This window comes from Notechis scutatus, chromosome 4 (assembly GCF_049901735.1).
Source record: "Notechis scutatus isolate UNSWTSFEM ecotype Mainland chromosome 4, rNotScu1.2, whole genome shotgun sequence".
Taxonomy (NCBI): domain Eukaryota; kingdom Metazoa; phylum Chordata; class Lepidosauria; order Squamata; family Elapidae; genus Notechis; species Notechis scutatus.
In genome coordinates, this window is record NC_142012.1 from 163,201,900 (window position 1) to 163,228,343 (window position 26,444).

General features: G+C 47.1%; 2 protein-coding genes across 9 annotated transcripts; one reads left to right on the top strand and one right to left on the bottom strand.

The window, feature by feature from the left end:
- Positions 1 to 1,146: 1,146 nt before the first annotated feature.
- Positions 1,147 to 13,387, top strand: LOC113427015 (uncharacterized). Of its 8 annotated transcripts, none has more exons than XM_087965438.1 (3): positions 1,147 to 1,316; positions 3,534 to 3,605; positions 10,860 to 13,387. In XM_087965438.1, exon 3 carries the CDS (start codon positions 10,876 to 10,878, stop codon positions 11,995 to 11,997), a length of 1,122 nt encoding a protein of 373 aa, XP_087821564.1. In that variant the 5' UTR covers positions 1,147 to 1,316; positions 3,534 to 3,605; positions 10,860 to 10,875; the 3' UTR covers positions 11,998 to 13,387. The 8 variants fall into 8 exon arrangements, with proteins under 8 accessions (XP_087821564.1, XP_087821567.1, XP_087821565.1 ...); XM_087965441.1 differs by having other exon boundaries at positions 1,147 to 1,306; positions 3,535 to 3,609; positions 10,866 to 13,387; XM_087965439.1 differs by having other exon boundaries at positions 1,147 to 1,306; positions 3,535 to 3,605.
- A 1,003-nt stretch (positions 13,388 to 14,390) lies between these two features.
- On the bottom strand, positions 14,391 to 24,604 carry LOC113427016 (PHD finger protein 13-like). Its single transcript, XM_087965437.1, has 6 exons — positions 24,245 to 24,604; positions 24,056 to 24,099; positions 19,537 to 19,629; positions 18,860 to 19,394; positions 17,619 to 17,663; positions 14,391 to 16,143 (listed from the first exon to the last, which is right to left on the bottom strand). Exons 1-6 carry the CDS (start codon positions 24,267 to 24,269, stop codon positions 15,917 to 15,919), a joined length of 969 nt encoding a protein of 322 aa, XP_087821563.1. The 5' UTR covers positions 24,270 to 24,604; the 3' UTR covers positions 14,391 to 15,916.
- Positions 24,605 to 26,444: the final 1,840 nt, after the last annotated feature.

Sequence of the window (26,444 nt, forward strand, 5' to 3'; positions counted from 1 at the left end):
ACCCCCAGTTTGGACAAGCAGAGACAAAAGGCCAGCTGACTGACAAGCAGACCTTGATCACGGGCGCAGACCGGCAGGAGCAGGGTGGAGTTCAAATCTTGAGTTAGGCGTTATCGGCCTTTTAGAGGATTCCTTTCTTTTTTTACTTTTTCAAAAGATACTTTCGCTTTCCGGAATTCATGTATGTATACCTAAGTATGCGCATGTCTGTATGAATATCACACTGTCCCAGGATGGTGCGATGGTCCTTCGTAATCTTCTCAACGGGCTTCCGACAGGAAAAGTGAATCGGGCTAGCAGATTCGCTTAACGACAGGTGACTCACTTAGCAACGGCAGGTATTTTCTTCACCACTGGGTCAAAGATGGCCGTGGACGGGACGCAATTCACTTCACAAACGCCTCCTTTAGAAAGGGAAACTTAGGGTTGAATTGCGGTGGTAAGTCAAGCACTCCTGCGTATCCCAAAGAAATGAGTTTTTAAACTTTGATTGCTTGGACGGCTATAGAGATTCGTGGGAGGGGGGAGCGGGGGGAGGGCACCAAAAGTGTTAAAGTGGCAGCAAAGGGCAGGGGTGACAGGCTGGGCGTGGGGAGAGAACCGGAGGCAAAAGCCTACAGCACCCGGTATTCCCAGGCAGATCTCACTGGATTCCGACATGCCTATCCCGCCTCCAAAGTGGGGGTGGCTGTCGCTCACTGCTTTATCAGTCAATCATACCTGACAAATAGCTACAGTAACAACGACACCCTAAGTCCATGCGCCCAGTAATACAGTCACCCTCCACAGCTCTCTCTGGCTGGGAACCATAGGCTGTGTAGTTGCTAACCATCTGTTACGCCTTATTTCACCCACTTGGGTGGGTAGGGGCTTTCTACTTGCGGGCCCCTTTCCTCAATACCGCTTTATCAGAGTCGAATCATTATTATTTTGGTTTGTTTGTTTTCTTTCTTTTTTTAAAAAAAAGAAAGATTCTCCTCAGCCGGCCTCTTTTTTCCTCCGCCTCTCAGGAAAAGATAAGTCATCTCTCACTGCCGCAGGCGGGGCCGATGCACGTGACCGCTCCGAACGGCGCAGGCGCAGCCCTACTCGGCGTTGTGGGTGGGGCCCGCGGGGAATCCCTTTTTCCCAGGGGGCGTTCTGCGCGTGCGGAGCAATTCTTTTCCCTTGTTCTGATGAGTTTTGGTAAGTGTGTCGCGGAGCAAAGTTCGCTTTTGTTTTTGTTTTGTTCGCCGCGGGCAATTGCGCCTCTTTGCAGTGTTTGTTTGGCTGGACTGCGAATCTTCGCCCGATGCTAACTGAAGAAGTCAGTAAAGGGAGACTTAAATAACGTTATTTTTGCATTTTGGGATTTTTTTTCGCTCCTGCCTTTTGGGATGGGCGGATGATTCGGAGCAAATGCTCGGTGGAAAAAAGCCTGGGATGGCTAAAAACTCTGCATGGATGCAGGTCACGCGTTGCGCCGAGCTTGGATGGTTAAATCCTGGCTTGTGGGAGAAACCGCGGCACGCTGGGTTTGCACCGCTCGTTTTGCAGGCGTAGCGCTTTCTAGGTAGAGTTTTCCTCTCGCGCTTCACTACTACGAGGTGCAATTATTGGGATATTGCAATATTTTAGATGTATATGTATAAATGGAAATTTGTATATTTTCTGTTTTGGATGGCAACTAATTGTCGCTTTAGTTTTAATATTGCAATTATATATATATACAGAGAGATATTCAATCTCTGGCACTAATGGTCACTTTAGTTTTTATAGTGCAATTTTTTAAATATATATAATTAATATAACATAGATTGTATGTTTTTGTGTGTATATACACACAGTTTTATATATACATACACATATATATATGTATATACATATGTACCCGCACATATATAGATGTATGTATGTAATATAAATACATATAAATATAAAAAAATAGAGCGACTACTAGGTCCTATCCGAAAGAGAGAAAACGATGGGGCTTACTTTGGAATAATTAGAATACGATGTTCATGGACTTTTAAGTATAGTTTATTGGTGCGGTTTTGCAAATGCATCCGGGGAAATGCAAGAAGTCCGTTAAAGGGTCTGCCCGGATAGGTAATGGCGGGAGAAACTGAACGCGGGGAAAATCAAAATGGGACGTTAAGGAGGGAGCGCTTGGGCCTTTTATAAAGAGGGCTCTCGGGGCTGTTGAGGTTTCCGCCTCGAAAGCAGTTCTCCCCGCTGGCAGCAACTCAGTTCATTACATCTGGAAAATAAGCCAGGATAGGTGAAGATAAGAGGAGGATGAAGTGTAATAAACTTGTTCTGGAGGTTGCGTGTTTTGGGGAGGGAGCAGCTACACCCTGGTGGCCATTGTGCATTTGCAACCTTTTTACAGGTTTTACATATATTATGTGTGTATGTATATTATGTGTGTGTGTGTATATCTTCTATTTTCTATATCTATAAAAGGGAAATACCACTCACACATCATCACAAAATCTCCAGAACCTTAAAGCCTACAAACTTGACACCTATGTTCCTGTTGGCTTCTAGGAGCTCACTAAGAAAGGATGTTTTGATAAATTGGGAGGGGGGAAGAGAAACTTAATTGATTTTGGGGTGGGAACTTCAGTTGTGGCTTTGCATTGCAGGTAGTCTTCTACTTATGACAATTGAACCCAGGATTTATGTTGCTAAGTGAGAGATTTGCTCAGTGGCTTTTGCCCCATTTTATGAGCTTTCTTGCTTTACTCTGTTGGAAGAATTTAAGCATGAAGCATGGTGACTGCTTGGAAAGATGGTTTAATGGTGGACAGCAGGACCACATGGCTTGGAGCTCCAAAGTGAAAAGGACGATCACATGCTTCAAGATGTTGGGTGAAGGAAAAGAAGGGTCCAAATGCTGAGAGACCCTTAGTTTTATACCCTCTGTTCCTGTGCAAGAAATGTATCCTATTGGCTGTCAAGACTCCCAGGGGGCAGGGGTCTTAGCTAACTGTAGGCTTTGTCTGGACCACATGGCTTCACCTGAGTGCTGGCTGATGCAATCTTCCCAGACTAGGTGGTGTGATGGGTAGAGAGCTTTGTTATGTAGAATCCGGGCCTTAATGGCCCACCCATTAACCAAGGTGGGGACTTTTTGGGGGATTTTCCCAGGGCCTCTGGTCTGCGAGATTTAAAATTATGAGTTTGGTGGTCCCTGAGGTCCAGAAGTTGGCTACCCCTGGTATAAAACAGTTTTTTTCTTAGCAATCGGACAATCACTGCAGCAGCAGAAGCAGCATGCAATGTGTTATGCCCAGACATGCCTTTTTAGTCTTGTGTCACTTCTCCCAATCTCTGCCTTGTTTTCATGTTTGATTTTGTTCCTCCTCGAACCTCACCCCAGCAGCTGTTCCGAAGCTAGATCTGGTTACATTAGCAAAGAACAAAAGAATTCGGAAGAAACTTCTAGGGGCATTTATAAGTGGCAAAGTCTACTGTTGTACTTTGTGAATCAAGAAAAGGTATGGAGAGAAAGAAAAGCTTAAAAGATTTTGTTGTGTTTCTTCTCTACAGCTGTTTGCATCCAACTTTGGAAGAAACCTCAAAGTAACGAAGTCTAAGGTGCTTTGTGAATTAAAAAAAAGGTAAGTTTGCAATGCAGATTTTTTTTTTTAAATTTAGTTGGTTCCTTCTCTTAGCTATTTGGAATATATGTAGGCAACCATGTGGGGTAAGCAATTTGGTGAGGGTTGGATACAGAAGCATGCTTTCTTCACAATATATTTCTTTTAATTAAAATTTTACTTCGTCTTTTATATGAACTAAGAAAAAGAGCTACTGTAAAATATGTATGTATGTTTAGTACATTGAATTTCCAACTACTATAAAGCTTTAAACCTTGCCCTTTTTTTCACCTTTTCCTGACTTCCCAAAAAGTTTGTTAAGCGCAGAATGTTGGAAGACTTTATAGGTTTTTTGTATGTTGAATGAAAATGTGGGTGGTTTTTTTTTTTGTAGTTTTCATTAATAGCTTTGGAGGAGGAAGTAGGAAACAGTGTATAACAATTTATAGCTGGTAGTTGTTGCAGGAGAATACTAATGAAATGAGTGGGACTTTATTGTTGAGGCTGATTCCCTAATGTAGAGTTGGAAGGGTCCACAAGTCATTTGATCTAGACCGGTGATGGCTAACCTTTTTGTCTAGCCGTGCGTGCTGAAATTGTGCGTGCTTGCACCCATAATGTAATGCACGCATGACCCCCTCCCGCTTGCCCTGCCTGCATGCATGTGGACTCACCTTCCGTGCTCCCCCTGCGCATGTGCGTGTGGAAACCCACCCACCCCCATCACCCCATTTTGGGCCTAGTAGGCCTTTCTGAAGCCTCCTGGGAGCAAAAACGGGCTGCAGCCCCTCCCCCCCAGTACGTTTTTGTTCCCTGGAGGCCTGCTAGGCCCAAAATGGGAAGCCTGGGGGGGCGGGGCAATCTCCCTCCTGTGAGCCGCCGTGTCTCGCGCATGCGCCCTGTGCATGCACGGCAAGGACCTGAAAATCAGCTGGCCGGCTGGAGGTGCGTGCGCATGCTCTGTGGAGCTGAGCTGGGGCAACAGCTCATGTGCCTGCAGAATGAGCTCTGCACGCCACCTGTGGCACGCGTGCCATAGGTTCGCCATCACAGTCCTGGACTTACAACCATTCATTTAGCAACCACCCAAAGTTACAGTGGACCTGAAAAAAGTGCCTTGCAACCAGTCCTCAAACACACATCTATTGCAGTGGTCATGTGATCAAAATTTTGGCCACTTAGCAACCAACCTGTATTTATGATGGTTGTAGCATCCTGGGGGTGGGGTGAGGGTCAGGTGATCACCACTTGTGACCTTCTCAGCCAGCTTTTGACCAGTAAAATCAATGGGAGTCGCTGGGTGTATAATGTCTGAGATTTATTTACAACCGAAGCGATTTGTTTAACATACATGGCACAAGTCATAAAGTTGAGCTCAACTCACTTAACCGCCTTGCTCGGCAACAGAAGTTCTGGTTCCAAATTTGGTCGTAAGTCGAGGATTACCTGTAATCATTTCGTATTTGGATGGGAGAACACACAATTGTAAACTATAGACTGGAAAATTAAAAACAAACAAACCTAAATGGGGGCAATAGGAACCCAGGCATGCTTTTTTTGTTGTCGTGAAAGTTAATTGTGTGTATCTGGGATACCGGTACGAATCAAGATTGACTCAAAGGAGTCTTTAAACCAGTCTTCTTTAAACTGGGAAGTTTAAGATGTGTGGACTTCAACTCCTAGAATTCTCCAGCCGGATAGTCCACGTACCTTAAAGCTACCAAGTTTGAAAAACTACCATTTTAAACAAAAAAGTGTATCAGTGAGGGGTTCTTGGTGCTCTTAAGAGCTTGCTTGTTTTCTTACAGATGTTTCATTACACAACGAAGTAACATCATCAGTGCTAGTAAGGAGTGTTTAAGGAGAGACCTTTGGGGGTGAAACGTTACTCCCTTCTAGTACCGGTGATGTTACCTAGTTAGGGTAATGAAACATCTGCACGAAAGCAAGCAAGCTCGGAGAGCACCGAAGACCCCTAGTTTCATCCCTGAGCTATAAATATTTTCCTTTAAAGTGTACAAGTAAATCTCGGATCCTGATTCCCATAGGGAAATTTTCTCCCAGGTATACTGTGCATCCAGGGGTGGGTTTCAAATAACAACTGGTTCTCTTCCTGGTTGCTGGGTGGGTGTGGCCTAGTTGGTCTTCTGCACCAACCTGGGAGCAAAAACAGGGCCGCAGGGGGGCTGTTTTCACCCTCCCTGGACTCTTAAGGCTCTCTGGAGGCCGAAACATGCGCGTTTCCGGCCTTCTGGATCCTTCTGGGGGCCCGTTTTTCACCCTTCCCGAGTCTCCACACAGGCCCTGCACTTAACTTGGGTTCCAAAACGGGCCACATGGGGACTTGTGGGGCTGGGCCAGCCAGTCATTAGAACTACCAGTTCACCAAACCAGATGCAAAATTAACTTCCGGTTCGGCCAAACCGGAGTGAACCGGCTGAAGCCCACCCTTTTCTGTACATCTCATTTGATGAAATCTTGCTCGCAGGGAACTTTTCTGAGATTCCTTTTTCCCTGTTGATGGAAAAGGAGAAAAAGCATTTTTGTATTTCGCTTTGCAAAGGAAGTGTGTGTCATTTATTGTGCTCCAAAATATAGGAATAGAGCTTCAATAGCTTAATACTTTTGGCAGCAGTTACACTAGCTGGGGAATTCTGGGAAATGAAGCCTTAGTAGTGAATCAAGTCTTTTTTTTGTGCCTGTGAGTCATAACGTACTTTATTAGGTTTCACTGAATTCAATTGGGGCTTATAAACCATGGGTTATAATTTACCAGCACTTGCATAATATTCTGCTTTGATAAGTTTTAACTTCAGTTAAATCTTACTGTGGCTTGATACACTGAGCAAAGTTGGTGTAAGGACCTGCCTCTGCTGGTCCCTCAGGAAAGCAAAACTACATTGAGTTGAATTAAAAAGTACTTTTATTGAGAGAAAGTGGTTGCAGTAAATTCAGGAAGAATGTGAAGGTCCCACACAAAGCGCAAAGCAATTCTTCCGTTTCCCCAAAACCCAACCCAATATTCCCCCTGACCAATCCATCGGATGCCACAAGAATGTTTTGAGAACATTGAGGTGCTAGGCAAGATAACAGGTCAGTCTCGGGGCACAATGGCCTTGGAACCAGGCTGGAACTGAAAGACAGTCCCCCTCCCTAATTCCAAGCGGTTATAGCAAAAGGAAAAGCATGAGAAAAATGCTGGCAAGCCTCCCTTCTGCTTTCCAACAGAATGGCAGGACAAGATGGTGACCTGACAGTTGGTTAGTGTATATTTTGGAGTCGTGTGTGAGCCCAGCTGAGGAGTCTTTGCAAAGCTCAAAAGTATTGCATGAATGTACTCCCTGAGAACTTCAAGGCCATAGGCAATTGCTTCACCTCTTTAAATCTTGTTAAATACAATTTGTGCTACGATTAGATTCAGGGAAGATATCCTTCAGGGTCATTTGGTTCCTTTTTGCTACAAGCCTAATACAAACCCACAAAGAACAGTTTGGAGACATGATTTATGGCATGGTACCGGTAGTCCTCGACTTATAATACAGGTAGTCCTCTACTTAGGACCACAATTGAGCCCCAAATTTATGTTGCTAAGTGAGACGTGAAGTGAGCTTTGCCCCCATTTTACGACTTATCTTGCCACAGTTGTTAAGTGAATCACGGCAGTTGTTAAATTAGTAACACGGTGGTTAAGTGAATTTGGCTTCCCCATTGACTTCACATGTCAGAAGGGTGCAAAAGGGCATCACACGACCCCAGGAATACAGCAACGGTCATAAGTACAAAACAATTGCCAAGTCTCTGAATTTTGATCACATGATCCATGGGGATGCTGCAAAGGTTATAACTGAAAAAAGGCCATAAGTCACTTTTTTCAGTGCCATTGTAACTTTGAACGGTCACTAAATGAACTGTTGTAAGTCAAGGACTACTTGTTTGTTTAATGACATCTGAAGTTATAACGACACTGAAAAAAGTGATTTACGACTGCTTTTCACATGACTGTTGCAGCATTTCCCCTCCCCCCCAGTCACCTGATCAAAATTTGGCTGCTTGGCAACTGGTTCATATTTATGACCGTCAGTGTCCTGAGGTCATATAATTGTGATGAGTATAGTCAAGTCACACTTTAATAATAGTGTTACTCACTTAACTGTAGTAATTAACAGCTGTGGCAAGAAGGGTTGCAAAACAGGACTAACCTCACTTCACAAATGTTTGATTTAGCGACAAATGTTGGGCTCAATTGTCATAAGTCGAGGACCACCTGTACAATGCGCATACAGGTAATCCTCCACTTATGACAAGTTACTCTGCAACCCTTTGAAAAAGGGGGCAAAACAGGTCCATTGGATTGCATCAGTTTTGGAGGTAACCTGTTTTATGACCATAACCACTTAATGATCGTGACAGACAGGTCCCATTAGAGTTGTATATCGAGGACTCAGTGTACTTAGTTAACAGTGGCTTCTTCAAACTGGCTTTTTTTGAATTTTTAATTTTTTTTTATGACAAAACAAATAAAACCTTTCAATTGTACAATGTGTCGGTTTGCTATATCATGTATACTATATTTATAATCCTTTCCTCTTAAATTTACATTATTATATTCTAATCAACATTCTATAGCATATTATATCATTATTATAATGTCATTAAAGTTTTAATTTCAGTTCCAGACTATTTTTAAAAGCAAATCTCAATTCTTAGTAAATTATATTCATATTGTAACTTATTCAAAAATAATCAATTATAATATATCACTACTATTACAGTATACTTCAATTTCTTACTCTTCTATCTAGCCATTGATTAACTAAATCCCGGATCTTATAATACTCCTTTTTTTCTTGCACTCCAATTGGTAATGTTAATCTACTCATTTCTGCATATTACACTATTTTCTTAATCTCCTCCTCCTCCATCGGAATTTTATCATTTTTCCAATTTTGAGCAAATACAATTCTAGCTGCAGTTAAAACATTAATAATCAAATATGTTATTTCTTTACTATAACCTTCAGGTAAAATCCCCAATAAAAATATCTCTGGATCGAATCACGTTTTTGATGCGCAAACTTAGTTAGTCCCTGGAAAATAACTATGTTGGAAATATAGACCTGTTTTGATGAGATCTAAAACGCAGAGCTCCCTTCAGACTCTTAGAAAAACTGGTTGGTTCTCATTATCTGGAGTTAATCCTCAGCCCCCCTAAAGCCTCTTTGGGATTTTAAACCACAAGAGAGTAAAAAAGAATGAGACCAAAGGGGCTTTGTTAAGGCAGTTTCCCTCAAACCAGCATTGCTGCAGATCCAGTGTAATTACAACGACCTCGTTGGCAAAGGAGCTCAAAAGGCCAGTGGACTTTTTCTTAATTTTTCTCCTTGAAAACATTTCACTTCTCATCAAGGAAGCTTCTTCCGTTCTGATGGAATGGCGGGGAAATGGAAGGATGTATATGATTTACAGTCATCTGGCCCTTAGGTGAATGGGAGCTGTAGTCCAGCTATTCAGAGAATAAAAAGCAGATTATAAAGGAGGCGACTCTAGAAGCAGGCTAGAGACAGAACAGTGTTCAGGAAAGTGTTTGTTTTTGTGAATGCAGCCTTTTATTTGCAGTCACATAGAATGGGACGGGGGGGGGGGTATCTCGCAGATTGTTGAAGGTTCCACTGTTTTCAGAGGAAAATGACTCTTTGTGCATGCACAAGAGGGGTGTGTCCACCTCTTTCCAGTTTGCTTATGTGTGCAATGAGCAGCATGTATACAATCTCATTTAAAATCCTGTAGGCTTGCTGGTTGGTTGAAAAAGGCTTCTGGAGTGGTTTAGATCAGGGGGTCTCCAACCTTGGCAACTTTTAAGATTTGTGGCTGAGGAATTCTGGGAGTTGAAGTCCACAAGTCTTAAAGTTGCTAAGGTTGGAGACCCCCTGATCCAGATCATGGTTGTCCCAAAGGTGTCTTGTTTTTCCAAGAGGCAACTGGCTTTGAAGACCTTTTGCTTCCTCAGCTCTGACTGGATGGTGAGGAATGGAAGGATTTCTATCCCTTGCAGACAGCTGGTCCTTTGCAAGGAATATAATAACTCTCTGCAAAGGAGTATACACCCTTCCATTCCCCACCATCCAGCCAGAGCTGAAGAAGCTTCTTGGATGAGAGAAGCGAAAGGTCTTCAAAAGAAAAATGCAGAAAGTCCAGCGGCCTCTTGAAAAACCATCTTTGGGTCAAATGAAGGACAGCAAAGCAAAGCCAGATCTGAAGTTTGGGGTGCCAAATTTCCCAAGTGTAATTTCCTCCCTCCCAAGAGACTTTACCCCCTCCAACCCCCCCTTTCACATTTATCCAATCGCATTGAAACCAGATGTTTTTGGAATGGTTGTCCTTGGTATGCAGCTGCGTTCTGTCATAACCGGCTGTCCTTGAAGTCTTATCTCTGGCAGCCATGTTGAGTAGTAGAGTTCTCCTCACCCTCCCCAATCCGTTTTCCTCCCGTTTTCCCCCAGGGAGGCAAAGGAAAGAGAGCGTGTGAGGAGGCAGCTCTGCCATTCCCATCTCTTGCCCAGGTGTAGTCCTCGACTTTAATGACCACAATGGAGCCCAACATTTCTGTGAAGTGAGGTGTATTTTTGTGAATTTCGCCTCATGGGACAACCTTTCTTGCCTCGGTTGTTAAGTGAATCCCTGCAGTTGATCAGTTGGTGACCCGGTTGTTAGAGTGAATCCGGCTTCCCCCATGACATGAGGCAGCTCCGGTGGCCTAGAGGTAGAGCCCTTGCCTCACAATCAGGAGGCTGCGAGTTCAAGCCTAGGTAGAGGCTAATCATTCGGAATAGACTCTCCTGCTCGAGCAGGGGGTTGGACTAGATGACCCTCAAGGTCCCTTCCAACTCTGTTGTTCTATGATCCCATGACCTCAGGACACAGCAACGGTCATAAACATGAACCAGTTGCCAGGCTTCTGAATTTTGATCGCGTGGTTGTGGGGATCCTGGAAATGTAGCTGAAAAGTTGTCATAAGTCACTTTTTTTCAGTTCTGCTGTTGTAACTTTGAACCATCACTAAGCGAACTGTTGTAAGTCGAGGACTACTTGTACTTTCCAAGATTTATCTGTGGATGATTTTTTTTTGGGGGGGGGGAGGTTCTTTTGGTCTTTTCAACCATTGATAAATAAAAGGCAGAAGATGCAAACAACTCATGGAGCAGGAATATTAGGAAATGATTTCCTAGGTGTCTCTCCATGTGTCATAAACTCTCCTCTTCTCTTCTGATATTTGCAGAACAAGACTTTGAAAAATGGGGAGACCCAGGAAAACCTCTGACTCTGCTGCATCTCCCCGCCCAGCTGCTACAGCCCCCAAGGCAGGTCCGGGAGCTCCTCGGTCATCGGCCACCTCCAGGACCGCCCCTGCAACCGGTGCAAACCCAACGGCTACGGTTCCTAAGAGTGGGAGCGGCAGAGGGTCAGCCCCAGAGGAGGCTTCCTATTCCAGAAAGCCTAGAGGAGCAGGGGAGAGCGCCCAGCCCAGGCCTGCGACGGCTTCTGATGGCCGACGCGGAGGTCCAAGGAAGAGCGATGGAGGAGCAGTCAAGAGCCCCGCGGCGTCGGGTGGAGTCAATCCTCCTCCTACTTCCGATGCCGCGAGCAAAGCCCAAGGCAGAGCAAAGGGTTTGCCTCCTGCACCCCTCTCCCCTGAAAAAGTGGCTGAGGTCGAGAGGGAAACCCGGGGCCAGTGGAGAAACCCCGAATGGCACAAGTGGCGCGAGAACCGCATCACGGCCTCCATCGCTCCCAGGATCTCCAACAGCAAGTTTGTCAACGGCCGGACCTCGGAAGTGCCTCAGTCGTACCTGAAGGAGGTGGTGGGATCGGGCTCCGGGGTACGCACCCCGGCCATGAATTGGGGAGTCCGCAACGAGAAGGCGGCAGTGCAAGCTTATGAAGCCCTCAAGTCCAGCACGGCCAAGAAGCCGGTGAAGGTGAAGGACTGCGGCCTCTTCGTTGACAAAGACAAACCCTGGCTGGCTGGCAGCCCCGATGGCATTGTCCAAGATGCGAAAACCGGCAAGGATCTTAGCCTCTTGGAGGTGAAGTGCCCCTACAAACACAGAAATAAGACGGTGGCCGAAGCGTGCCGAGACAATACCTTCTGCCTGGAAAAGGAAGGCAGTTCCTACTCGTTGAAGAAAAATCATCCCTATTATACCCAGGTTCAGTGCCAGATGGGAGTTTCCGGCTTGGACAAAACTGATTTTGTCGTTCACACCAACAAAGAAACCGCAATTGCCCCGGTGGATTTCGACCCGGTTTTCTGGAAGCAAACGGTCCCCAAGCTGGAGAAGTTCTACACGGATGCCGTGGTCCCTTATCTGGAAGAGAAGAAGAACCTTTGTGCTGTCTGGGCCAATGAAGAGTGAAGCTGTGGGAAGTTTGAGATATTTTCTTCTTCTCTTTTTTTTCTTTTCTTCACAAGATGTGCCTTCCACCTGTTAACCCCGTTCTCCTTTCTTTCTCCGAGTGGACAGAATGAGCTCTTGTGTCCGAAGGCAGCTTTGTAAACTCTGTGGGGCGGCCTGGGGCAGGGCTTCTCAACCTGGGCGATTTTTCAGGTGTGGATTTCAACTCTCAGAATTCCCTAGGCGGCTAGAGAATTCTGGGAGTTGAAGTCTACATCATCTTAAAGCCAAGATGGAGAAACATCGGCCTAGAGCAGGGGTCTCCAACGTTGGCAACTTTTAAGACTTGTGGACTTCAACTCCTAAGAGTTCCTCAGCCAGCTTTGCTTTGAAGCCCCCAAGTCTTAAAGTTGCCATGGTTGGAGACCCCTGGCCTAGAGTATAGCTGGCCTCTCTGTCCCTCCCTCCCTCTTTCTCTCTGTCTTTCAGTTAGCATTTTCGAAAGCTGCATTCCTCCTGGGAACCTGTGAAGTGCCCTCAGCCTGATATCAGAACAGACCAACGTTTAGAGCAGCTCCCGTTTTTCTCCTGCAGATCACGAACATCGTTGGTTATTCCCTTTTTATTACCTGACCAGGCAAAATGGGTAGTTTTAAAAAAGGAAGACATTCTGGATTTGCTGCTTTCACATTTCCAGATCAATTTCCAGGTATCTTCCATTGAGACGTTCTCAGAAATGAAAATAGCCTTTTGCTCGAGGTACAGTAACCTTATTTACCAGAAACACTAAAAGGACCTGGAATACATGATATGCTTACAACGGAATACTTTTACTGTTTCAATCCACGGCACAGCTAAATTGTCCTCAGCTAACCTACGGTTGCCAGTATATCGTGGAACCTGCGTTGTCCAAGAAATATCCAGTGTGATGATAATGGAAGGCCACAAGTTGCGTGGAAGGAAGTAACCCGGTTAATTTAAGAGCTGCAGGTTTTGGAACACGGATCAAAACCAAATAAAAACTCTTCCGTTTCCTCCTGTAAACAACATGCTCTCGGTTCTGTATCCAGAATGACCCGTTATCTCCCCCCCCCCCCCAAAAAAGTTAGTTTATAATTGAGGCAAGAGGATAGATAATGCTGACCCAAATGTTATTTCAGCTCAGCACAGGTAGAAGCGCATCTTATGCTTAAGGAAGTTTGTATAAAAAAATTAATTTAAAAAAGATACATTTTGAGGGAATTGCAACTGTGATTTTGAAAAGACGTGTTTAAAAAACTAATTAAAATGCAATTTGGGTGGTGTTGGATTGTAACTGCCTTTTTGAAAAGAAGTGATATTTTTCTTGGGGACACATTAAAAAAGAATTATTTGTTTGCTTCTAGTTATGAAAATAAAAATAAAAAATCTATGCTGGATGTTGTCCTGTGGTCTTTTATAACAGAACTGAGAAAATAGGGTATAAATGCCTCATTCTTTATACTTCTCTTTACTACATATTATGGCTAACAGTATTCTAATTTCATTCATCCTGTGCCTTTCTGATAAAGAGATCTTGGGATGACTGGAAAATTTTCAACCCTAAAGCTGAACTGTTGAGCCTGAGATTCCAAACCTGTCTTTAAAGCTTAACTATTAATGGGATAATAGCAATAATACTTACTTATATGCTGCTTCAGTGCTTTTACAGCCCTCTCTAAGCAGTTTTCAGAGCCGCCCTCTTGCCCCTAACAAATTTGGGTCCTCATTTTACCCACCTCGGAAGGATGGAAGGCTGAGTCAACCTGGAGCCTGGTGGGATTTGAACTGCCAAATTGCAGGCAGCCAGCAGAAGTAGCCTGGAGTAGCATCCTAATTTCCAACTTTGCTTTCAATCACACGACCTTACATTGTCCTTAATTGAGCCTGGCGGTTACAATCCTGAAAGTTGTAAAGCAGGTTGCTCATGCTACCAACCTGATTTTATGGCCTTTTCTTGCAGCGCTCATGCAAGCCCCATTGTTTGCTGTGGGCCAGTTTGTATTTGCTGGGAACCGGAAGCAAATGCTAATTTTCTGCCCTCCCAAAAAAACTAAATTGTTCGTGCATGTGACACCAATGCAGAGGTAGTTGCCCAGTGCCTGAAATGTGTTCATGCAACTGCAGGAGGGAGCATCAGATCCAGGTCACAGTAGTTTTGGGGTAGGCGGCTATTGTAACTGGTTGCTAACTGAACAGGCATAAATTGAGGACTACCTATGGAGCAGCAAGTAAGAGAAAACTTAAATTGTGAAACATGAGAGTGGATGAGAGTATTCCATTTAAACTAGGGAAAGAATATCGGGCAAACTGAAAAAAAATAGGGCAAGGGTGTGCAAATGTGGCCTGTTGATAAAAGCAGTGGTTTGATTTGTGCTGAAACGAAGTACAAAGAGTGGCTTTAAAAGTATTTTAATCTATACGTATCACTCAGTATATACCCAGTATACAGCTTTGTACTGTGCTACCTTACATTTTTATAGAGACTAACCGTAAAAATGTAAACACTCAAGGGAAGCAGAGGTACAGATGGGATTGTAAATCAGGTGGCGCATTTTTTTTGCTCTTTTATTAAGCAGTGGCCAGGTGTAGCCTGTTCCAAACTGGGCAAAACCCACTTGGAAAAAACGACTGCACTATTCTTGTGTGCCATCAGGGTAGAGATTTCAGATGGATGCGCGGGGCTGAAGGATGAGATGAAAGAAGGCACATGGGTCAAACCGGAAGAGTCTCAGCTGAGCCGGGAAGGAGTGACAAGACACATCCATCTCCAAGCAAGCGTTTTGCTTGCTGGCATCATTTCCCCAGGAACAACCAGTAGTTTGCATAGGACACAGATCTCTCTTTTTTTTAAAGAAGAAATCCCCAGATTGCTCTCCCAAGAGCAGCCTGGAGACAAGCAGGACCCAATCTGCTTCTGCCAGGTGCCTCACCATCCATCCAACTTTGGGGGGGGAAGAGGTCTCCCCTTTTAGCTCCCAAAAAGGCTCTACAGCTATTAGCGTTCCCGTGTCCCTCTCCTTCCCCCCCCCCCCAACTCCCCCCTCCCCAGGCAGTCCCATGTTCCCTTCAAATAAAGGCAGTAGTGCAACCAGAAGTCTAGGCTAGGCCAGTGAGTCGAGTAGATAGAGCTAAATATTTTCTAAGCCTCTGCATACCAAGTATGTACAGTCGGAATATTATCACCCCCCCCCTTTTCCTGGTCCAAGAAGGACTAGCTTAGCTATACAGCATAGCATCTCGCTCAAATGCTGGAAGGGCAGGGAGGCTCTGAAATGGGGAGCCAGCTGTCCTGGGGGACAGAACAGAGCGCGCACTAAATAGGCTGCAAAAGAGCCCTCTCTAAGCTCGGGGGTGTGTGAGAGTCTGTGCACAAGGGGAAGGGGACTGCCCCCTTGAAGTGTGCTTTTGGGAAAGGAGTCGAGGAGCGTCCCGCCGTTCTTATGGGGCGCAGAACCAACCACAAAACGGAGGGTGCATCATCCAACCCATTTAAAGTCCGAGCAGCTGGCGTACCACAGGAAAAAATCTTGCTTGGGCCCAACTCTCTCTCTCTGCTGCTGAGAAAAAGGCACCTCTGCGTTAAGGGCAGAGGCTACTGGCTGACTTAGTGCATGGCCTGCAGATAAATCCCCCCGTCCGCTGCCCCCCATCAACTTGTCTCTTGTCTCTGCCAGGCATTTGTGCATTTGCAGCTCTAGCATAACCCTGAGATCTCAACAGCACCTCAGTTGTCTTCCTCTTCCTCCAAATTTCAACATTTGGAATTAAGACACGCGTGTCAAAATGTCTTTCCAGGGCTGCCTCCGGTCAGTTCCCGCATTTTTGATTGTCTTGGCAGCAAAAAAAAATAAAAATAAAAAATAAATCCAACTGAAGCTTCGGAGGGCGGAGTCCCCCCCTTCGTCCCTCCCTGCTACAGTCAGTCACAGAAGCGTTTGCGGGGGACGGTCCGGGCTCTGTTGGACCGGCGGATCTCTTGCTTGGCGTCTCGGCAGCGTTGGCAGATGAAGACCTCGGGCACGTTGGACTTGCGGATCTTGGCGCAGGAGAGGTGTATCCAAGTCATGCACTCGTTGCACTCGATCATGGGTCGCCCGGCAAAGGGCTTTAAGCAGAAGCAAGTGATGAGGTCCCAAGCATCGTCTTCTGTGTAAAAAAGAGGGGTGGGGGGAAGAGGTTTTATCATCGGCACCCTTGTTTTGTCTCAGTCAGCACACCCCAATCTAACATTGTGATTAGTAAGGTATTTTTTCTTAAAGACTCCTTAGAGCAACAGTGCCCAACCTTCTGGCTTTGCAGACTGGCAGGGGCCGGAGAAGGGATGGTTCCACGCAAACAGCGAGCAAGCATGTGCACGCTCCCTTGGTGCAAGCTGCTCATGCAAGTGGAGCTGCATGTGCACACACGCTGCTTCCGCAGCCCAGTATTGGGCCGCAGCCTGGGGGTTGGGGACCCCTGCCTTAAAGATGGCTGTAAAATTAGCTGTTTAACTTCCTTTTCAACCCACTTCCCTTGATGCAAAACGCTTTAAATGCGGTGTCTGGAGTGATGGAATAGAACTTAGAATAACTTTATTGTCACTTTGAATGTACGCTAATTGGCATGCATTGAAACGAAATTTCGTTGCACACAGCTCTCAAAGGATCACTACTTCCAATATACACTACATGAACATGACAAAATAAATAATACAAAATTACATATACTGAATCCGTCATCTGCACCTCTATAACTGTCTGGTTTGGTTCTGCAACCCAACAGGACAGACATAGACTTCAGAGAGTAATTAGGACTGCAGAAAAAAACAATTACTACCAGCCTGCCTTCAATCAAGGACCTGTATGCTGCACGAGTCAAAAAGAGGGCTGTGAAAATATTTACAGACCTCTCACATCCCGGACATAAACTGTTTCAACTCCTTCCCTCAAAACGATGCTATAGAGCACTGCACACCAGAACATCTAGACACAAGGACAGTTTTTTCCCAAATGCCATCACTCTGCTAAACAAATAATTACCTCAACACTGTCCAGCCATTTACAAAATCTTCATTAGTATCACTATTAATCTTCTCATCACTCCTTATTGCCCATCCCCTCCCACTTGTGGCTGTAATGGCTGTAACTTTGTCGCTTGTATCCTTATGATTTATATTGACTGTTTCCTAGTATGATTTGATTGCTTATTGTACCCTATGACTATTAAGTGTTGTCCCTGATGATTCTTGACTCTTGACGAATGTATTTCTTTTTCTTTTATGGACACTGAGAGCATTTGCACCAAGACAAATTCCTTGTTTGTCCAATCACACTTGGCTAATAAGGAATTCAATTCAATTCAGTTCAGCTCCCACATATATGACATAGAGAAACCACAGTCTAGTTCCGATGTATACATGTAAATGAGCCCTCTATGGCAGCATTTCTCAACTCTGGCAATTATAAAGATGTGTGTCTCAATTCCTAGAATTCCCCAGCAGCCCAGCATTCTGGGAATTGAACCCCCAATGGTCATAAAAGTTGCCAGATTGAGAATTGTGGCTCTCTGGATTTATTGAAGAATCCCAACCAAAATGCATTTGCTCCCCCTACTGACAGCTGGCAATACTGGCCTTAACTTACCGTCTGTTTTGGTGTCTGAGGCTGCAGTAAACTCTTCAGGCAGACCTGCAAGAGGGAGAGAGAAATCAGGTAAAGAAGAGTGTCTGCATTATGTTGCTCATTGCCACACTTTGCACAGCGTCCTTAAACCTAAACAGAGCAGGCCATGTAAAACTGATAAATCAGCCACTATGCCTTTAATTGATCTGGTTAAGGAACCGACCATTCTAAATCAAGAGAGTCATCCAACTTCTTGCAGCTTATTGGCTCCTGATGTTACACGATAAATGTTGCCTAATCCCTGCATGCACAAAGTCCACTGGCAATGGGGAAATAACATCATTTGACACTCCTCAAAGTAATGGGGCCATTCCCAGGGAGGACACAAGTTTAAGGTTACTTCCACCAGATTCTCTAAGGCAAATTCTCAATCCTGCAACTTTTGAATGGGTGGACTTCAAGTCCCAGAATTCTCCAGCCATATGCACACTACAACGCAAACAGGGCGTCGCAAGTTCAGAGCAAACTCAAACTGTTGGAGAAGCTGTGAGTATCCAAAAGAAAAGGAACTTTTGGGTGGGTTGCCTCGGTGTTTATGAGGGTTGATCACTGTAGGATCTACAAGAGCTGATGTAGAACAATGGAGGAGCACGGCCTGATCCTGGCATGCAGCATTAGCCTCAAAATGTATAAACTGAAGTTATATGTTGTAGTATTTAGTGGTCATTATTTGGATGTACTGTATTTCTTGGTTAGGGGAAGATTGCTCCTTGACACACTTCAGCCCCCAGTTATCTGGCAATCATTGCGTTATCATCAGAGCAGTAAACAATCTGTTCTCGATAGTATTAATGCAGAGGCTTGTCTCTTTAAAGCAGGGCTCTCCAAACTTGGCAACTTTAAGACCTGTGGACTTCAACTCCCAGAATGCTGGCTGGGGAACTCTGGGAGTTGAAGTCCACAAGTCTTAAAGTGGCTGGGGGAATTCTGCTTTATGCTGGCTGGGGAACTCTGGGAGTTGAAGTCCACAAGTCTTAAAGTGGCTGGGGGAATTCTGCTTTATGCTGGCTGGGGAACTCTGGGAGTTGAAGTCCACATCTAAAAGTTGCTGAGCTTGGAAAACACTGCTCTAGACTAGAGAACGGCTGTGTTAAAGGGCTGTGGGCTAAGTGGATCAAGGTTAGCTGCTGCGTCTGGTTAAGGGGGGCGGGGGGTCACCCTTGTTGAATTTCTTCTAAATGCACCAGTACTTGCAGACTTACTGCTAAGTTGAGGGTCAACTCCTGCAGGTTCTTCTGTGCTTTGCTCCACCACGTCCCAAGAGGCAGAGCTGGTTCTTTCCTCTTTGCATGTCCCTTGTTCCTCCGTCTTCTCTTCGGTGTAAAGTCCAGGGATACAGTCTTTCTCCGTTGGCTCCAGGAGAGGTCTGGATGGGAGCTCTTGGAAACAGGATTTCAGCTCCTTCTCTTCTGTGCAAGTCTCGGGTGTGGTTCTCGGTGTCTGGTCCTTCAGGGGCACCAACAAGCCCTTGTCCGTCGCCTGGTTCACACTGAGTTTCTTTGACGACGGCTTTCTCTTCTTGGTTTGCTGGTGCCGACCGGTGCAAAAGCTGCTACCGGTGATGTTGGGGCAGTTCAGCAGCTCTCCTGTCCCCTTGTAGGCCGTGTTCCTGCTTCCTCCATCGTCTGAGAGCACTTGGGAGTCACAGGACTGGGACGATCCCCAATTGTCACTGTCTTGGGTGCTCCCTGTGCTGTTCTGAGGGCTTCTGTTGCCTCGGTAGGTCCATGGCTCATTCTGGGGAGGGGGGAAAAAAAGGAGAGAAAGCCCTGTGATTTGCCTTATTGCAGATGGGAGAGAATGGGGACGCCCGGTACCCAGGCCAGGAAGGCAGGGAAAGGGCCAAGCGCTTGATTCCATAACCAACAACTTCTCTTACCTCCTTTGGGTAGGGAATGTAGCCTGCGTAGGCTAGCACGAAAGTGCAAAATTGATTGAAGTCTTCGACAGTTCTCTGTCTTTTCTGGGGTGGCTGCAAAGATACACAGATTTTACAAGTCTGGATCTCAATATCCTTTTACAATAGGTTAACTTTCAGACCAACGATCAAGTAAACAGTATCCCAATCAGGTAACTGCCATCAGTAAACAGTCCAACCAAGAATCTCAAAGATACCCCCCTCCACACACACGCACACACTCCACCTACACAGACAGGCAAAACAGCAGAATATAAACTGACAGCAAAGAGCACTCCATACCAGCACTGATGATGTTAGGGTAATAAAACGTCTGCAAGAAAACAGCCAAGTTCAGAGAGCACCAGGGACCCCTGAGCTACAAATATTCAACCCTGAGCTACAAATATTCTTCTTTATTGGATCCTTTTACAGTGTTAACAAACTAGGTGAGCCTAAATAATAGAAAGCTTCTAGGACATTGCCCTAAACAAGGGGGATGTCATGAGAATACAGTAAATGCAGGTTAGTTGACAAAACCTAAACTATCCCATTCAGTTCCATAAATCATTGCCCATTGTACCCATACCAAAAGCCTACCATCTTGCCAATATATCTTTGGTTAGCACTGTGAGCAAAATACCCTTTAAAATGGATTACTTGATATCTAAACGTAAGCACCTCCCTCACTCAGAGGCTGGCCACTGATTGTCCTGTTCAATGTTACTGACAATCAACGTCGGGCCATCTCAAGCACTGGCTAAGCTTGGTTCCTGTGGGAGATTCTGGTATGGCACCAACAATCTGGACCCGGTCTGGCCCAAAGGATCTGGGCTGGCCTTCTGGATCATCTAGTGCAGTGATCCCCAACCTTTTTTATGCCGCGGCCCGGTACCGGCATCAGCTGGGCGCCGCGGCCCAGTACTGGCATCAGCTGGGCGCCGCCATCTTTTTTGATGAAAAAGTGCTTCCGGTGAGGTCACCGGAAGCACTTTTTCATCAAAAGATGGCGCGCAGCGCTCGTGAGCTTTTCCGGGTAGAAATGGCTTTCTACCTGGAAAAGCTCACCGAAGCGCTGGCGCCATCTTTTTGATGAAAAAGTGCTTCCGGTGAGCTTTCTACCCGGAAAAGCTCACCGGAAGCACTTTTTCATCAAAAATGGCGCCCAGCAACCAGCGGCCCGGTAGGACTTGTTCCGCGGACCGATACCGGTCCGTGGACCGGTGGTTGGGGACCCCTGATCTAGTGGACATCTGAGTGCTTTTAGAAAGCTCACCGGCTCCTTCCAGGTGTGGCTTCCCAGCTGCAAATATTTCAAGTCTTCTGCCCCAAAGGCAGGATGGTGTCCACAGTCCTCAACCTTGATAGCCACATCCCCTTTAGTCCCTTCTCAAACCATCCAAATTGGCTGGCTGATAAATCAGTCAATCAATCAATCTATCCATCCATCATCTCTCTAATATACGTATCTGCCAAAACCGACTCTGGATGACTTGCAACAATATTTAATTACACATCGGGTGGAAAATGCTTCTCAGTCCTGAATCTGTCAATGACTGAGTTCTGATCCTAAGAACCCTATTTGTCCAATACTCAACCTTTGTGTGGTTTTATACACTTCCACACCTGTCATGTCTTCCTTTATTCTCTCTCACTCCAAGCTACCACGTGCCCCAGAAAGGTGGCTGGGGAATTCTTGGGAGTTGGGAGTCCACCCAGCTTAAAGTTGCCAAAGTTGAGAAACACTTGTCTACTTTTACAAACAAATCAATTATTTTAAAGACCAGGTTAAAAGATGATGTGGGGATATGACCACAAGGCATTTTATAGCTTTTTATATCCCAAATATGCTTTCTGCCTCAGTAAATACTGTCACTTCTACCAGCTTCTGTTACGTAACACAAGGGGAAAAAAATGTTTGTTTTTTTTAATAGCTGGAACATTTAGCTTTCCCAAGATATTCTAAACAAGGAGAAAATGCGTAGGCCACCCAATCTCTTATCACAACAGAAAGGACAGTTTGGCCCTGTGGTTTTTCTCCTTTCCAAAACGAAAGAGAGAGTGAATTCCAGCAGTAAATCTCAGAGCCGGGTTCTCCAGGGAATGGAACTCTCCTGCTATTTAGTGGGGAAGATGATAATAACAATGATAATGGTGTGGAAGTGTGGAGACGTTTCCCCGAAGGCATGCAGTCAAAGCAAACAAGTTGGCTTGCCTGCAGACAAAGGAAAGCCGGAGATCAGATTCCAGCCAAAACAAGGGAGATTGCTGAATTCTTAATATCCTCCCTCCCCAATTTGAAACATGCCAGGACAGTCTCTCTCTCTCTTTTTTATGCAAAAGCCTGGGCTCAAATTGATCCAATATGTCCTTGATAGCAAGATGGGCAGCATATCAATTTAATAAATAATACTAATGAACCGTGCAAAGCTGGTCCATGGCTCCAGCCCCCAAAGGTGAGGAAGAGGCAGGATGGGTACCCTAAACCTCCGTTCCTTGCCCCATGTCCTAAGGAACTCTTAAGAGGTAAATGTTCCTCTGTTAGTCATGGTCATGTCCGTTTCTTGGCCAAAGGAGCCAGAATTGTCCAAAGATATTTTCTATGGTCATGTGGCCAACATGGGCTATGCAACAAAGGCGCTTTCTGCTACCTTCCCAGTGCAGTGGTAGATCTATCTACTCGCATTTGCATGCTTTTGAACTGATAGGCAGGAGGCCGGAGCTGTATATATATCCCACTTTTCTTTGTGAGGTTGTCACAAAGAAGAGTGGGATAATCTATTCTCCAAAGCACCTGAAGCCAGGATAAGAAATGGATGGACACTAAAGCAAGGGGAGAAGCAACCTAGAACTAAGGAGAAATTTCCTGACAGGTAGAACAATTAACCAGTGGCTTGACTCCAGAAGTTGTGAATGCTCCAGCAATGTAGATAGCCAATCTCATTGTTGTACTCTTGACCATAAAGGTAATAATAATTTTTAAGAAGAAACTGGACAACAATTTGTCTGAAATAGTATAGTGTCTCCTGCCTAAACCGGGTTGGACTAGAAGACCTCCAAGGTACCTTCCAACTCTTGTTATTCTGTCATCCATACTAAGAAAAAGGGTGATGTTCCTCACGAGGTTCTTTTTATCTATTAAATTTATGGGCCGGCCACCCGGAGCGCCTCTGGTTACATTTAGAGAAGGGATCTAAGTGGATCCAAGGCCAGGAATGGGCCAGATGTGAAAAGGAGAAAAAGATCCTAGCAACAAACAGACACTGCCCCAACTGCAATCAATCATCTTTTCAGGGACGGAGGGAAGGAGATAAAAGCCACAAGGGTGACCCTGAGACCAAAGGGGCGGATCTGCCAAGAGCCTAGAAATTTTCCCTTCTTTTCTTTTTTTTTGAAGGGTGGTGGTGGAGAATTAGCTTTCAAGAAAAGATTGGACTGCCATTTGTCAGAAATGGTGTAGGGTCTCCCGCTTGGGCGGGGGTTGGACTAGATGACCTACAAGATCCCTTCCAACTCTGATTATATGTTAATTAGCCACACCAAAACCTGGGTAGAGGCAGGGTGTGTGTGGGGGGGGGGGGGAGAAAACCTTGTCCCATTCCCCCTCAAAAAGAAGGGGGGGAAATTGGGAAAAGGTTTTCCTCCACCCCCCCAAAGAGGAGGGGGATTCTCTAAGGAGGAAGGGGCAGACAACCCCACCCCCAAAGGCCATCCAGTCGTGCCGCGCAAAACCTGAAGGAAACCATCAAGCTGAGCGTGCAGAGCCGGCGCAAAACACCCTCGTCGTCCCCTCCTCCCCAAAAAGGGGACAAGCGGAACTTTCTCTCTCTCTCACACACACACACAACCCCGCAAAATCCCCTCAAGACGCCGGTCCGGCTCGAGCCAAGGACGCCGGGATGGTCGTCCTCCCCACCACCACCCGGGCGGCGCTTAAGATGGCGCCGCCGCCGCCGCCGCCGTCCTGGGCAAAAGAGCCGGGAGGCGTGGAGCTTCGCCGCCGGCCCCCGGGAAGGGAGCAAGCCGAGGGTCTCTCCTCGCAAGTTTCCCCCCCCTGCCCCCGCGCGGGAAAGAAGGGCGGGGGAAAGAAAAAAAAGCTCCCGGGGTCAGAAAACGCGGGACGGCCAATGCCAAACTCCTCCTGCTCGGGCTCCGGAGCTGGGGCGGAGCCGCCGTCGCGCCAAAGACACCCGGGAGCGCCGCCCCCGCCGGGAGAAGCAAGCTCTCCGCCCCGCTCCGGAACAACCGGAGGCGGCGGGGGGGTGTTTCCTCTCGCCATGGAGCCACCCCAGACCCTCGGCCATCGCTCCCACCCACCCGCGAGTCGGAGACCGGCCGGTTCGGGAAAGCGGGCCGCAAACGGAGCGGATCCCTCTCGTCGCCGGTTTCTCTCCTCCTTGCTGCCCCGCCGGTGCCCTCCTCCTCCTCCTCCCGCCGCCTGCCTTCCCCTCCCTCCCTCCCTCCCTCCGGCCGGCTAGGAGTCGCCACGCTCGGGACTCACCTCGTCGAAGGCGGGGAAGCCCGGACTGGGCACGGGGCTCGCCCCTGAAAAGGAAAAGGGGAGGTTAGATCGGAGAAGCAACCGGCGCGCCCCAGACCCCCGGCGCCTTCGGCCCTCCCTCCCTCCCTCCCTGCCCGCTGGCCCCGCTGCCCGGGGGAGGAGGAGGGGCTGCCCCGCCGGCTCGCCCACCTGCGTCCTCCTCGGAGCTGTTCATCCCCGCCGCCACTCGAGCCGGCTCGGCTCGGCTGCCCGTCTCCTCCTCGTTCGGCCGCTGCTGCCCCCAAAGGCGGGTGGGCGGGCGGGCGGGGGTGGGGAGGAAGGATCGGGGCGCGGGGTGGTGGTGGTGAGGAGGCTTCGGCGGAGCGGCGGGATCGGCGAGAGGCGGCTGCGGCGGCGGCGGCGTGTCTTCCTTCCTTCCTTCCTTCCTTCTTTCTCCCGCGGGCGACGCAACGAGGGGGTTGGCGGGACCGCTTTCCCAGCGGTCGAGGGGGTTGGCCGCTCGCTTTCCCAGCCCTCTTCGCTTGTAACCGGCGCCGGCTGTTGAGCGCCAACTCCGCCTCCCCGGGCCGGCTCCGCCCAGGCAGGACTGGCGCGGGAGGCAGTACCACCTGGGGAGGAAGGGGAAGGGGGGGCGGCGGCGGCGGCGGCAAGCGCGCAGAAGCCGGCGCGCGCGGGGGTGGTGGGGGGGTGGGTGGAGGGAGCTGCGGCGGGGACCTCCTCTGCGCTCCCCCCCCACGCGCTCACTCTCTTGGGTTCGCCCTTATCGGCTGAAGCGCTGCGGGCGTGGGGGGTGGGGGGAGGGAGGGACGCGGGGGGGGCTGGTTTGCCCGTCCTCTCCGGACCTCGCGGCCATCGGCAGGCGGGCTGGCGGTGTCGCCTTAGGAGGAGGGTGGGCGCGCCAGGATCTCCTGGCAAAGATCTTCACTTCCTCCCCCCCCTCTTTTTCCTTCCCTCCTTCCCCTCCCCTCCCCGCTTTCAGACGCTACCTCTTTTTCTATGATTCCAGCTCTTTTTTCCTTCCTTCCTTCCCCTTCTCTTTCCTTTCCTTCTTTCAGTCTCTCTCGCTCTTTTTCTTTCCTTTCGCAGACTTTCTTTCCTTCCTTCCTTCCCTTTCCCTTCTTTCACGCTTTCATTATTGCTTTCTTTCCTTTCCCTTTCCTTCCTTCCCTTCCTTCAGTCTCTCTCGCTTTCCTTTCCTTTCGCAGACTTCCTTCCTTTCCTTTCCCATTCCTTTCCTTTTCTCATTCCTTTCCTTTCTTTTTCTCCCATTCCTTTCCTTTTCTCCCATTCCTTTCCTTCTCTCACTCTCCTTTCCTTTCCTTTCTCCTTCCCTTCCTTCAGTCTCTCTTTCCTTTTCTTTTTCACATTCTTGCTCTTTCCTTCCTTCCTTCCTTTCCTCCCTTCCCTTTCCATCCCTTCCCTTTCTTTCCCTTTTTTTCAGTCTTTCTTCCTTTCTTTCCTCCCTTTCTTTTCTTTCCTCCCTTTCTTTTCTTTCCCTTCTTTCAGTCTCTCGCTCTTTCTTTCTCTTCCCTTCCCTTTTTCAGATTATCTCTCTTTCTTTCCGTCCTCCCATCCCTTTCTTTCCCTTCTCTTACTCTCCTTTACTTTCTCCTTCCCTTCCTTCAGTCTCTCTTTCCTTTTCTTTTTCACATTCTTGCTCTTTCCTTCCTTCCTTCCTTTCTTTCCTCCCTTTCCATCCCTTCCTTTTCTTTCTTTCTTTCTTCCTTCCTTCCTTCCTTCCTTCCTTCCTTCCTTCCTTCCTTCCTTTCCTCCTTCCTTTCCTTCCTCCTTTCTTTCAGTCTCTCGCTCTTTCTTTCTCTTCCCTTCCCTTCCCTTTTTCAGATTATCTCTTTCTTTCCGTCCTCCCATCCCTTTCTTTCCCTTCTCTCACTCTCCTTTACTTTCTCCTTCCCTTCCTTCAGTCTCTCTTTCCTTTTCTTTTTCACATTCTTGCTCTTTCCTTCCTTCCTTCCTTCCTTTCCTCCCTTCCCTTTCCATCCCTTCCTTCCTTCCTTTCTTTCTTTCTTTCTTTCTTTCTTTCTTTCTTTCTTTCTTTCTTTCTTTCTTTCTTCCTTCCTTCCTTCCTTCCTTCCTTCCTTCCTTCCTTCCTTCCTTCCTTCCTTCCTTCCTTCCTCCCTTTCCTTTCCTTCCCTTTCCTTCCCTTCTTTCAGTCTCTCGCTCTTTCTTTCTCTTCTCTTCCCTTCCCTTTTTCAGATTCTCTCTCTTTCTTTCCGTCCTCCCTCCCTCCCTCCCTCCTTCCTTCCCTTCGGGATATTCCAGCTGGGGAGCCAGAGACGCGGGGGGGGGCAATGGCGCTTTCCCCTTTTCCTTCGGCCAAGGGGGCGGAGGGTGGGGAGGGGAAACGAGGCTCATCTGAAACGGCCTGCCT